Source organism: Crinia signifera, chromosome 7, assembly GCF_055691185.1.
Source record: "Crinia signifera chromosome 7, ASM5569118v1, whole genome shotgun sequence".
Classification (NCBI taxonomy): Eukaryota; Metazoa; Chordata; class Amphibia; order Anura; family Myobatrachidae; genus Crinia; species Crinia signifera.
The window spans coordinates 41,252,688-41,266,598 of NC_139223.1; the positions used below are offsets into that span (position 1 = coordinate 41,252,688).

The window sequence follows — 13,911 nt, forward strand, 5'->3', positions numbered from 1 at the left end:
ATGCACTACACAGGGAATCAGTCACAGAACGTCATTATTAGAAGTCTGAGCCTCCCCCACCTTTACTGCTTCCGTTGCTTTCCACATCGCGCTCATTAATGGGTGAAGTGACATCACGATACCGCAGCTCATCGGACCCAGCAGTATCATAATCAGGTTCATTGAAAGTTACATACCCCGGGGAGGGATCTTGTCCTACAAATCAGACAAACGCACCATAAATCAATGATACACGCTATTATCCTCTAGAACAGGCGTGGCCAAACTTTGGCCCTCCAGCTGTTGTGAAACTACAAGTCCCATCATGCCTAGCCACAGTTTTGCTACTAGGGAATGCTAAAACTGTGGCAAGGCATGCTGGGATGTGTAGTTTCACAACAGCTGGAGAGCCATGGCTTAGCCATACCGGCTAAAGAGAAGTAGAATTTGATTGGTTGCTATGGGCAACATCTCTCACTTCCAAAAACTCCCACTTTAGTAAAGTTCCCCCTAAGAGTTAGACTGGGACTGAGATGTACAACATGCAGGTTATATTGGTTTGGAATGGCCTCTTTCAGTTCAATTGGTCCTTGTTCCCCCAAAGACCAATTATCTCAGAGAATTCTCTAGAATTAATGTAGCACTGGGTCGTTTACAGGTAGAATTCTATTGGTCCATTCAGGAAAGAGAAAGGAGATTAGGGCATGTTACATGGTCAGTCATCCTATGTTGTACTATATGATCAGGTGTCCATGTAGCCTGGGATATACTGGGACAACAATGGACCCTGTAGAATCTAGTAATTTAGCTGCACAAGATGAAGTATACCATCACTTTTATTAACCTCTCCACCAGCGCACAAGAGAAGAGGTTGGGGGGGGGGGGGTGGCGTTTTAGTGGTTTGTATGAACATGATATGATCTTACTAGATTGTAAGCTCCTCCGAGTAGGGCCCTCTTCCCTCCTGTTGTCAAAGCCCACTTCTCTTCACATTTCACTCACAGCTCTCCTTTACTCCAACACTCAGTGACCATCTTCATACTCATCTCCATCATTGGCCTCAAGCCTCTAGTTGTAGGTTGATTGGGTCCTCACTACTTACATTTAAGCTGTAATGTGTATTGAACTGTGGTGCTCTTTATTTGTACTGTATTTTTGTTATTTATTCAATGTTATGCCAAGTTTTGTCTCCCTGTATTGTTCCTTTGTACGGCGCTGCGAAACACTTGTGGCCCCTTATAAATAAAATTATAATAATAATAATAATAATAACAACATGGAGAGTGGGCCTCTCTCAGCAGGTGGTTTGTATGAACATGGAGAGTGGGCCTCTCTCAGCAGGTGGTTTGTATGAACATGGGAGAGTGGGCCTCTCTCAGCAGGTGGTTTGTATGAACATGGAGGGTGGGCCTCTCTCAGCAGGTGGTTTGTATGAACATGGAGGGTGGGCCTCTCTCAGCAGGTGGTTTGTATGAACATGGAGGGTGGGCCTCTCTCAGCAGGTGGTTTGTATGAACATGGAGAGTGGGCCTCTCTCAGCAGGTGGTTTGTATGAACATGGAGAGTGGGCCTCTCTCAGCAGGTGGTTTGTATGAACATGGAGAGTGGGCCTCTCAGCAGGTGGTTTGTATGAACATGGAGAGTGGGCCTCTCTCAGCAGGTGGTTTGTATGAACATGGAGAGTGGGCCTCTCTCAGCAGGTGGTTTGTATGAACATGGAGGGTGGGCCTCTCTCAGCAGGTGGTTTGTATGAACATGGAGGGTGGGCCTCTCAGCAGGTGGTTTGTATGAACATGGAGGGTGGGCCTCTCTCAGCAGGTGGTTTGTATGAACATGGAGGGTGGGCCTCTCTCAGCAGGTGGTTTGTATGAACATGGAGAGTGGGCCTCTCTCAGCAGGTGGTTTGTATGAACATGGAGAGTGGGCCTCTCTCAGCAGGTGGTTTGTATGAACATGGAGAGTGGGCCTCTCAGCAGGTGGTTTGTATGAACATGGAGAGTGGGCCTCTCTCAGCAGGTGGTTTGTATGAACATGGAGGGTGGGCCTCTCTCAGCAGGTGGTTTGTATGAACATGGAGAGTGGGCCTCTCAGCAGGTGGTTTGTATGAACATGGAGAGTGGGCCTCTCTCAGCAGGTGGTTTGTATGAACATGGAGGGTGGGCCTCTCTCAGCAGGTGGTTTTTATGAACATGGAGAGTGGGCCTCTCTCAGCAGGTGGTTTGTATGAACATGGAGAGTGGGCCTCTCTCAGCAGGTGGTTTGTATGAACATGGAGAGTGGGCCTCTCTCAGCAGGTGGTTTGTATGAACATGGAGAGTGGGCCTCTCTCAGCAGGTGGTTTGTATGAACATGGAGAGTGGGCCTCTCTCAGCAGGTGGTTTGTATGAACATGGAGAGTGGGCCTCTCTCAGCAGGTGGTTTGTATGAACATGGAGAGTGGGCCTCTCTCAGCAGGTGGTTTGTATGAACATGGAGAGTGGGCCTCTCTCAGCAGGTGGTTTGTATGAACATGGAGAGTGGGCCTCTCTCAGCAGGTGGTTTTTATGAACATGGAGAGTGGGCCTCTCTCAGCAGGTGGTTTGTATGAACATGGAGAGTGGGCCTCTCTCAGCAGGTGGTTTGTATGAACATGGAGAGTGGGCCTCTCTCAGCAGGTGGTTTGTATGAACATGGAGAGTGGGCCTCTCTCAGCAGGTGGTTTGTATGAACATGGAGAGTGGGCCTCTCAGCAGGTGGTTTGTATGAACATGGAGAGTGGGCCTCTCAGCAGGTGGTTTGTATGAACATGAAGAGTGGGCCTCTCAGCAGGAATTGGCTGATTACATATAATAGCTTACGATCTGACAGCCCGTTGTTTCCCTATACTCACCCTGGCTGGGTTGGCCAGTTCCTCCCCCACAGCCTGTCATCTTGGCTAAAGCTTGAGGACCATCATGAATGCTGGGGCCTTTGGCCTTGCGCTGGTGTCTGGGTCTATGGGGGGTAGAAGTGGATTCCTCAGATGAGCTTTGCTCTTCTTGTCGCACTGGAAAAATGAAAGAAGTGATTTAAATATCAGAAAAGGTGACAATTATGATACACAATCAGGTGACCGTTATTAATCTGCTCACAATTGCATGACCTTGTACAGACAGACACTGGCAAACGGTCACAAAACATACAGACATACATACATACAGTAACCTTCGTGTTACACTGATCCTGGGATACTTCTGCCAAGTATTGTTAGGAGTCTTCTATTGCCGCCCCCCACAATTATGTCATTTTCTGCTCACTACAATGCTCCCGAGTCTAATTTTAAGACCATTTTCCCGTCTTTCTACATTAATAGAAACTGTACATGAGACACAGAAAACTCATACTGAATTATGTGGATAAGACAGCACTTTGGGGGTTATTCTGATTCACTCGGAAAGCCACAATCACTCTCTAATGGACAAAACCCTGTGCACTGCAGGTGGGGCTGATGTAACATGTGCAGAGAGTTAGATTTGGGTGTTATATTGTTTCTGTGCAGGGCAAATACTGGCTGCTTTATTTTTACACTGCAATATAGATATCAGGGTGAAGTACACACCCCACCCCAAATCTAACTCTCTCTGCACATGTTACATCTGCCCCACCTGCAGTGCACATGGGTTTGTCCATCAGAGAGTGATCGTGCCTTTCCGAGTGAATCCGAATAAACCCCTTTATATCCTTTATTCTCCATTACATACTAGATTTCATTTTTTGTTTGTATTAGTTGTCTTACTGTAAATAAGCAGCATTAATACCGAGGAATTGTAACAACTGTTAGAGGACGTATAACTACATCTCTCTCTCATATCATTTAGGACAGTGAGGCAGATGTATTAAGCTTGAGGAAAAGAAAGTGCAGTTAAAGTAGAGGGGATACGGTCATATTGTCTACAGCATGGGTCCTCAAACTGCGGCCCTCCAGATGTTGTGAAACTACATATCCCAGCATGCCTTGCCACAATTTTAACACTCCCTTATAGCAAAACTGTTGCAAGGCATGCTGGGATTTGTAGTTTATCAACATCTGGAGGGCCGCAGTTTGAGGACCCATGGTCTACAGCATTTAGGTCTACACCACTAGGTCGACCTGTATTAAGGTCGACCTGCATTAAGGGCGACAGGGTCATTAGGTCGACATGGGGTCATTTCACTGTTTTATGAGTCGACATGTGCCGACAGGCGGTATTTCATGCCCTACCATCCACTAGGGCGTGGTGGGAGAATAAAATAAAAAATAGTGTGCCGAGCATAGCGAGGCACCGTGCCCGAAGCACATCGAGCGCAGCGAGCCATGCGAGGGGACGCGGTGCTATGCTGACTGTGTCGATGCTTGAAATAATGACCTAATGTCGACCTAATGACCCTGTCAACCTAATGCTTGTAGACCTAAATGCAGTCTGACGAGTGATCCCATTCCAAGTAGAGATAGAGTAAAAGGTGATAACGAACCAGCCAATCAGCTATGTGAAAAATGACATTTGAGAGTTGATTGGCTGGTGCGTTATCACTAGAGACAGGATTATATGCAACATAAAAAGCTTGAAATAAGCATGAAAAATACTTAAAATATGCATAAAAAGTGTTAAAATATGCTACATTAAATAATAAAAGTAATTTTTTACTTATTTAAAACTCAGCATACAATAGTTGTAAATAAACCTCAAAGATAGGCCCACAGCATCTGCAGATGTCTAGTGCTGTATACAGGATTTATTTTATTTCCTGGCTGCTACAGCATCAACTACACGGACCCAGCGCCGATGGACCAAATGTCAGCATAGTGTGTGAGAGCGGCGCAGTGGAATGCTTTCTCCCTGCGCTGCATACTCACTGTGACACAGCATTTCCTCCGCGCCGTGTGATGTCACAACCCTTCCGTCCACCTCCTCTGCTGCAGAAGTCTGTCTCTTAGTGTAAAGTCCCAGGCCAGGGGCAGGCAAAGGTTCAGGAGCTTCGTAATGGCATCCGCCCCGACTGACTTTTATCAACATGGATTGGCAGCTAGAGCAGTGTCAGACATAGCGTTCCCCACACTGTGGACATATTGCCCCAGCCTGCACACTCTACCACTACCTGGCCAGCAGCAGAAGGGCAAAGCAGGGCTGTAACTCGCGGGTGGGAAGAGGACGGGGCCTAAAATATGCACCATCACTAGATTTTAGGGAAAATATGAAATAACCAGTGAGAATGGGCAAAATATGCAAATGCATATAATCCTGTCTCTAGTTATCACCTTTTACTTTATCTGGGCAAAATATGCAAATGCATATAATCCTGTCTCTAGTTATCACCTTTTACTTTATCTTCACTGTATCTCTTCACCAGGCTTAATACACTGGCCCCACTGTACCATAATGTACAGCGGATCTGCAGGGATTTGGAATGTAAAAAGCAATTCCCCAAAGTTATAGCTCTACTACCCTCTATACCCCAAGTAATTCAGCCATGGTCAGTTCCTGGGAATGCAGAATGGCCCCTGCAAAGTTCCTCCTCCCCCCACCCCGCCAGCAAGTTTGTATGCACTTGCCAATGCTGGTACCCTGTGGCCAACAATATCAGCGGTGATTGCATAGTGTGTACGGGCGAATACACACACACAAACACACACACACACACACATATATTATGAAATCAAAGTCTGTAAAAGTGGTGTGGGCCATGATGATAGAGGGAAGAAGGGGGAACATATGACAGGGAAGGGTGTTGGGGTATTAGATTACCCAAACAATAGGTAGAGTGTTACCTGATCCTCTGCTGTGTGTCCGAGATCCTCTGACGCGGTGAGAGTCCAACAGCGACACTATCCGAGAATGACCGTATCTTGCTGCTAGCATTCGGGCTTTATCTCCGTTAAAATCTGTCTCGGTCAACTTGACCCCCTAACAAGAGAAGTCAGAAGTCAGGGTCTGATTCAGAATGGATCGCAAAAGCTACATTTTAGTTTGGGTGAGTTATTTTGTTTCTGTGCAGGGTAAATACTGGCGGCTTTATTCTTACACTGCAATTTAGATCGCTGTTTAAACGCCCCCCCCACCCAAATCTACCACTCTGCACATGTTACATCTGCCCCACCTGCAGTGCAGCATGGTTTTGCCCATTAGTAAAAGATTTTGCTTTTGCCAACCATGAATCAGACACTTAGCCAAGCTTCCAGTAACATTATACCGGTAGGGTTGTCCCCAGTTCTTTGCTCAAAACAGTCATTTGTGTGAAACGTTCTATAATGTGCTAGAAACATAACTGCTAATTGCTTATTGGTGGCATCAGCCTAGAAGAGGAGAAGAAACTCACGTGAGTCATTAAATGTTGCACAATAAACTCGTGGCCGGACGCGGCAGCTTCCATCAGAGGAGTAAACCCATACACCGGCTCCCTGTAAGGATTAAATAGCATTTCCAAATGAATGGTCAACAGTTACCTTTAACTTTGTTCCCCATCAGCAGTTTATGTTGATACATCCTCTGTAATAAGCAACCTAGCTTATGGTGGCATTCGGTGGGCTTAGCCAATGTAACTAGGCCTCGGTGAGGTCAGTGGTTGCTAGAGAATGCCTAGGCCCTGCTTTCACGTCACCTACAAATCGTATAAGAACCATTTGGTGGGCTTAGCCAATATAACTAGGCCTCGGTGAGGTCAGTGGTTGCTAGAGAATGCCTAGGCCACGCTTTCACGTCACCTACAAATCGTATAAGAACCATTTGGTGGGCTTAGCCAATGGAACTAGGCCTCGGTGAGGTCAGTGGTTGCTAGAGAATGCCTAGGCCACACTATTATGGAGACTGCCTTAGCCCACAAAGCCGCTGTTTCTACTCTTTAGGAAGCAGTCACACAACACAGAAAGACAAACCAAAAGGGAACTGGATTTTCAGGAGGTGCTAATGGGTCGTGACACTACAACAGAGTTTGAGGTCCCCTAAACATCACTTACAGTGAAAATGAATCCGCAGCTCTAGACAAAGCGTAGCATCCATGTATAATGCTCTGCTCACTTACTTGACCTCCGCATTGGCTCCTTGCTCCAACAGGAACCTCAGCATCCGCTGGTGCCCGGCACTAGTGCAGTGATACAGAGCAGTCCAACCACGGACATCCCTCACCTCCATCTCGGCTCCTTGCTGTGGCAATGAGAGAAATTAACACCTACCAACATGGTGAGAAGGCAAAATGTCATACTCCTAATGCATGTGAGCATCTGAAGGGGTGACACTACCATAATGTAGCTAGAAGGAGGTTAGTCTGTTCTTCTGAAGAACCACAACGCAGTCTACACCCTGCAGCGGCTGCAGGCCCATTATGATCAGGTGATTCTGACATCTACAAACTGAAATGCACAGTGGCAAAAATTATATAAGATATAACATCATTAAATAGTGTTATATTATAGAGTTACTTAGTTATTTATTTGTATTATTCTTTCTAGTTTTCATATTCACAGTGTGGGCACAGAAAAAAGTTGTGCACATCTGGGTACAGTACTGGTAGCTGGGCTGTTAGCACACATGTCAATGCTAGAGCCTAGGTAATTTGTTGTGGGGTCAAAGATGCTCGGCTGTTACCAGAGGGGAAGCGGGGACAGCTCCAGTGCTGCTCGGCTGTTACCAGAGGGGAAGCGGGGACAGCTCCAGTGCTGCTCGGCTGTTACCAGAGGGGAAGCGGGGACAGCTCCAGTGCTGCTCCGCTGTTACCAGAGGGGAAGCGGGGACAGCTCCAGTGCTGCTCGGCTGTTACCAGAGGGGAAGCGGGGACAGCTCCAGTGCTGCTCGGCTGCTACCAGAGGGGAAGCGGGGACAGCTCCAGTGCTGCTCGGCTGTTACCAGAGGGGAAGCGGGGACAGCTCCAGTGCTGCTCGGCTGTTACCAGAGGGGAAGCGGGGACAGCTCCAGTGCTGCTCGGCTGTTACCAGAGGGGAAGCGGGGACAGCTCCAGTGCTGCTCGGCTGTTACCAGAGGGGAAGCGGGGACAGCTCCGGTGTTGCTCGGCTGTTACCAGAGGGGAAGCGGGGACGGGTCCTAGTAATTAGGATCTATTGCTGACCTCAGCATACCTGTATTAAGAAATATGCCACACTTTCATTCCCACAGCTGGCCGCCAGCATAAGAGGCGTCTGTCCACTGGGCGTCCTGCAATTCACATTCACCCCAGCTTCCAGTAGCAGGTTAACGACAGGATCATGTCCGATATAAGATGCATACATTAGAGGGGTCCATCCTCCCAGGTTCTGCTGGTTCAGGTCTACATCCTTCCTGCAGAAGGCCAAAGTGACTTTAGTAATCTGGCACCAATATAGTAAGGGAGGGGTGAATCCGTACATGACATGGAATTATGCCGTTCTACAATCAGTGAAAACCGTGAAACACTCATATTGACCATAAGCTTGTGTCGACCTAGGGCAGGCATGTCCAAACTATGGCCCTCCAGCTGTTGTGAAACTACACATCCCAGCATGCCTTGCCATAGTTTAAGCATTCCCTAATCGCAAAACTGTGGCAAGGCATGATGGGACTTGTAGTTTTACAACAGCTGGAGGGCCATAGTTTGGACATGCCTGACCTAGGGTATGTCGACCATTTCAAGATGTGGAACTAGTCACCGTCGCCCATTAGTGAAAAATTAAACTACATACCTATGCACGCAGTGCTGAACTACCTCGTACTGGCCAATAGAGGCCGCTGTGTGAAGATCCAGCACTAGCTCTTGTCCATCTAATGGTTCTCCGTACCACATGGACAGGCTGCGGCCAAGCATTTCTGTCTCGCTGGATTCATCACAGTTCTGCCATGATAATCGTCTTGGTGCACTACAAGAGGAAAACGGCTTGTTATTAATTATAGCTGGATATAAAAACCAGTGATAAAGTTCCATTTTTGCCATGGGCCAGTACGGATGGTGTAATGGTTAGCATTACTGCCTCACAGCGCTGAGGTCATGGGTTCTATCCCCACCATGTGTTCTATATACGGGGCAGTACGGATGGTGTAATGGTTAGCATTACTGCCTCACAGCGCTGAGGTCATGGGTTCTATCCCCACCATGTGTTATATATACGGGGCAGTACGGATGGTGTACTGGTTAGCATTACTGCCTCACAGCGCTGAGGTCATGGGTTCTATCCCCACCATGTGTTATATATACGGGGCAGTACGGATGGTGTACTGGTTAGCATTACTGCCTCACAGCGCTGAGGTCATGGGTTCTATCCCCACCATGTGTTCTATATACGGGGCAGTACGGATGGTGTAATGGTTAGCATTACTGCCTCACAGCGCTGAGGTCATGGGTTCTATCCCCACCATGTGTTATATATACGGGGCAGTACGGATGGTGTAATGGTTAGCATTACTGCCTCACAGCGCTGAGGTCATGGGTTTGATCCCCACCATGTGTTATATATACGGGGCAGTACGGATGGTGTACTGGTTAGCATTACTGCCTCACAGCGCTGAGGTCATGGGTTTGATTCCCACCATGGCCCTAACTGTGCGGAATTTGTATAGTCCCCCCGTACTTGTGTGTACATGTGGTAGGGAATATAGATTGTAAGCCACACTGAGGCAGGGACTGATGTGAGTGTTCCAAATATTCTCTGGAAAGTGCTGCAGAATATGTTTGTGCTATATAAATAACTAGTAATAAATAAAAAAGTCAAAAATACAATTATTTTTATATAGGGCTATATATAAATACATCTATAAGGCAGGATGTGTATAAGTTCAGTTGAGCTGGCCGGGAAGGCAGGATGTTAAGGGCTGTGCTGGCCCTGGGGCGCCCCGTGCTCCGGACTTGAAACTGAAGCTTGGCACGCACTATATAATGATCTGGCAGATCTGGTTGGTTGGAATGAAAATCTGGTAACGAATAAGAGCAAATGACAATCAACCATTTGCTCACAAACACTGGAAAATGGACCCATCTCCCGCCCCGCCTGACGCACAGGGTCTCCCCCATCTCCCGCCCCGCCTGACGCACAGGGTCTCCCCCATCTCCCGCCCCGCCTGACGCACAGGGTCTCCCCCATCTCCCGCCCCGCCTGACGCACAGGGTCTCGACCATCTCCCGCCCGACGCACAGGGTCTCCCCCTTCTCCCGCCCCGCCTGACGCACAGGGTCTCCCCCGCCCCGCCTGACGCACAGGGTCTCCCCCATCTCGCCTGACGCACAGGGTCTCCCCCTTCTCCCGCCCCGCCTGACGCACAGGGTCTCCCCTGCCCCGCCTGACGCACAGGGTCTCCCCCATCTCGCCTGACGCACAGGGTCTCCCCCCATCTCCCCTGACGCACAGGGTCTCCCCCCATCTCCCCTGACGCACAGGGTCTCCCCCCATCTCCCCTGACGCACAGGGTCTCCCCCCATCTCCCCTGACGCACAGGGTCTCCCCCCATCTCCCCTGACGCACAGGGTCTCCCCCTTCTCCCGACCGCCTGACGCACAGGGTCTCCCCCTTCTCCCCCCATCTCCCCTGACGCACAGGGTCTCCCCCCATCTCCCCTGACGCACAGGGTCTCCCCCCATCTCCCCTGACGCACAGGGTCTCCCCCCATCTCCCCTGACGCACAGGGTCTCCCCCCATCTCCCCTGACGCACAGGGTCTCCCCCCATCTCCCCTGACGCACAGGGTCTCCCCCCATCTCCCCTGACGCACAGGGTCTCCCCCCATCTCCCCTGACGCACAGGGTCTCCCCCCATCTCCCCTGACGCACAGGGTCTCCCCCCATCTCCCCTGACGCACAGGGTCTCCCCCCATCTCCCCTGACGCACAGGGTCTCCCCCACCCCGCCTGACGCACAGGGTCTCCCCCATCTCCCGCCCCGCGTGACGCACAGAGTCTCCCCCATCTCCCACCCGACGCACAGGGTCTCCCCCATCTCCAACCCCGCCTGACGCACAGGGTCTCCCCCATCTCCCGCCCCGCCTGACGCACAGGGTCTCCCCCATCTCCCGCCCCGCCTGACGCACAGGGTCTCCCCCATCTCCCGCCCCGCCTGACGCACAGGGTCTCCCCCATCTCCCGCCCCGCCTGACGCACAGGGTCTCCCCCATCTCCCGCCCCGCCTGACGCACAGGGTCTCCCCCATCTCCCGCCTGACGCACAGGGTCTCCCCCATCTCCCGCCTGACGCACAGGGTCTCCCCCATCTCCCGCCCCGCCTGACGCACAGGGTCTCCCCCATCTCCCGCCCCGCCTGACGCACAGGGTCTCCCCCATCTCCCGCCCCGCCTGACGCACAGGGTCTCCCCCTTCTCCCGCCCCGCCTGACGCACAGGGTCTCCCCCCATCTCCCCTGACGCACAGGGTCTCCCCCCATCTCCCCTGACGCACAGGGTCTCCCCCCATCTCCCCTGACGCACAGGGTCTCCCCCCATCTCCCCTGACGCACAGGGTCTCCCCCCATCTCCCCTGACGCACAGGGTCTCCCCCCATCTCCCCTGACGCACAGGGTCTCCCCCCATCTCCCCTGACGCACAGGGTCTCCCCCCATCTCCCCTGACGCACAGGGTCTCCCCCCATCTCCCCTGACGCACAGGGTCTCCCCCACCCCGCCTGACGCACAGGGTCTCCCCCATCTCCCGCCCCGCGTGACGCACAGAGTCTCCCCCATCTCCCACCCCGCCTGACGCACAGGGTCTCCCCCATCTCCAACCCCGCCTGACGCACAGGGTCTCCCACCCCGCCTGAGGCACAGGGTCTCCCCCATCTCCCCCCCCCGCCTGACGCACAGGGTCTCCCCCATCTCCCACCCCGCCTGACGCACAGGGTCTCCCCCATCTCCCACCCCGCCTGACGCACAGGGTCTCCCCCATCTCCCACCCCGCCTGACGCACAGGGTCTCCCCCATCTCCCACCCCCTGCCTGACGCACAGGGTCTCCCCCATCTCCCACCCGACGCACAGGGTCTCCCCCATCTCCCACCCGACGCACAGGGTCTCCCCCATCTCCCACCCCGCCTGACGCACAGGGTCTCCCCCATCTCCCACCCCCTGCCTGACGCACAGGGTCTCCCCCATCTCCCACCCGACGCACAGGGTCTCCCCCATCTCCCACCCCGCCTGACGCACAGGGTCTCCCCCATCTCCCACCCGACGCACAGGGTCTCCCCCATCTCCCACCCCGCCTGACGCACAGGGTCTCCCCCATCTCCCACCCCGCCTGACGCACAGGGTCTCCCCCATCTCCTGACGCACAGGGTCTCCCCCATCTCCCACACCGCCTGACGCACAGGGTCTCCCCCATCTCCCAACCCGCCTGACGCACAGGGTCTCCCCCATCTCCCGCCCCGCCTGACGCACAGGGTCTCCCCCATCTCCCGCCCCGCCTGACGCACAGGGTCTCCCCCATCTCCCGCCCCGCCTGACGCACAGGATCTCCCCCATCTCCCACCCCGCCTGACGCACAGGGTCTCCCCCATCTCCCGCCCCGCCTGAGGCACAGGGTCTCCCCCATCTCCCGCCCCGCCTGACGCACAGGATCTCCCACCCCACCTAACGCACAGGGGCCCTTTTTCAGATCTGATTGCAGTACAAATTTGTTCTCAAAATGGGCAAAACCATGCAGGTGGGGCAGATGTAACATGTGCAGAGAGAGTTAAATTTTGGTGGGCTGTGCTCAAACTGAAATCTAAATTGCCGTAGAAAAATTAATGCAGCTCGTATTTACCTACCCTGTACGGAAACAAAATAACTCACACAAATCTAACTCTCTCTGCACATGTTACATCTGCCTCACCTGCAGCGCAGCATGGTTTTGCCCATTTTGAGGCACAGGGTTTCCCCTCATCTGCCACCCCACCTGACGCACAGGGTCTCCCCCATCTGCCACCCCACCTGACGCACAGGGCACCCCACCCCACCCCACCTGGCACACCCTGACTCCACCAGGCACCCACCACATCCCACCCCACCTGGCAACCCCATATTCCACCCCACATGGCCCCCTGTCTTCCTCTGCCTTGCCCCATTTTATGCACAGGCCGTCTTATGCCCAGGATCTCCCCCATCTCCTATCCCACTTAAAAAGTGGGATAGGAGATGGGGGATCCACCCCTGTCCAAGCCTACCTTATTCCCTCTCCCAGCCTACCTTGCACACAGATTTACCACCTTACTACACACAGAAATCCCCAATCTGCACCCTCCGTTAAACACAGCATTGAAATGTATAAACTCAGGACACAGACAGATCTCTCATTACCTGGAAAACAGCCAAATACAAAGAGCATAAAGTAAATACCTTACCGCCTCCTCCACCACCTCCTCCTCCTCCTATATGTAGTAGTCACTAATTACACTAGTACTACAGAGACTTTAGCCTCCCTGCTGCAATCTCCCCCCACCTCTATCAGGACTCTGGAATTTGTAGTTCTATGACACTAGAAGTCACTAAGCTAAAAGTCTCTCCCAACTACATCTCCCAGGGTACCTTGCATCATGCACCGCCTCTAAAATGATTGACAGTTATGTTAGGCAATCAATTCATCAGGTTTCTGAAAAATCAACCAATAGAAAGGAAGGAATTGACGTCCAGTATGCTGTGTAGTTAGTCACTTTATAAACAGGACGGTAATATATAAGTACATCATTCTGTAATAGGAAATGTTATGATAATATTTTCTATACTATACTTAAATGCGTTACTAGCTCAGTGAATAGTTCGTGTGCGGTATACAGTAGCTAATGTAGTGACCTTCACAGTTACTCTAGCTGCCAGGACCTCAGGAACCTGCCCGCGTGTGCGTTGCCTGGGAGACCATGACATTGAAAGATGCGGTAGTCTCTAGTCTCTGGCGTCCCGGGGTTCAAGAACCAGGCTGGGGGGATATATACATGGTTTCCATGGAAACAGGTACGCTGACACACAGGAACGGTGTGTGTTTGTGTGTGTGTATATGTACATTATATTACATTATATGTATATATAT

The 13,911-nt window shown here is 51.6% G+C and overlaps 2 protein-coding genes across 7 annotated transcripts in view; one reads left to right on the forward strand and one right to left on the reverse strand.

Annotated features, from left to right (window-relative positions):
- Window positions 1–13,343, reverse strand: part of LOC146020074 (ankyrin repeat and SAM domain-containing protein 3-like) — a 137,034-nt gene extending 123,691 nt beyond the window's left edge. Inside the window, exons 1-8 of one of the 5 annotated variants that reach the window (XM_083152883.1) lie at window positions 13,229–13,343; window positions 8,624–8,797; window positions 8,045–8,243; window positions 6,994–7,115; window positions 6,292–6,373; window positions 5,744–5,879; window positions 2,849–3,004; window positions 61–195 (exon numbers count right to left, since the gene is read on the reverse strand). In XM_083152883.1, coding sequence (XP_083009009.1) covers window positions 61–195; window positions 2,849–3,004; window positions 5,744–5,879; window positions 6,292–6,373; window positions 6,994–7,115; window positions 8,045–8,243; window positions 8,624–8,745 — 952 coding nt within the window. In that variant the 5' untranslated portion in view covers window positions 8,746–8,797; window positions 13,229–13,343. Of the gene's footprint in view, window positions 1–60; window positions 196–2,848; window positions 3,005–5,743; window positions 5,880–6,291; window positions 6,374–6,993; window positions 7,116–8,044; window positions 8,244–8,623; window positions 9,903–13,228 lie in introns of those variants that run through there. The other 4 variants (XM_083152884.1, XM_083152885.1, XM_083152882.1 and 1 more) reach the window with 4 other exon arrangements.
- Window positions 1–13,911, forward strand: part of LOC146020071 (dynein axonemal assembly factor 8-like) — a 309,887-nt gene that overhangs the window by 129,953 nt on the left and 166,023 nt on the right. The window lies entirely within an intron of this gene.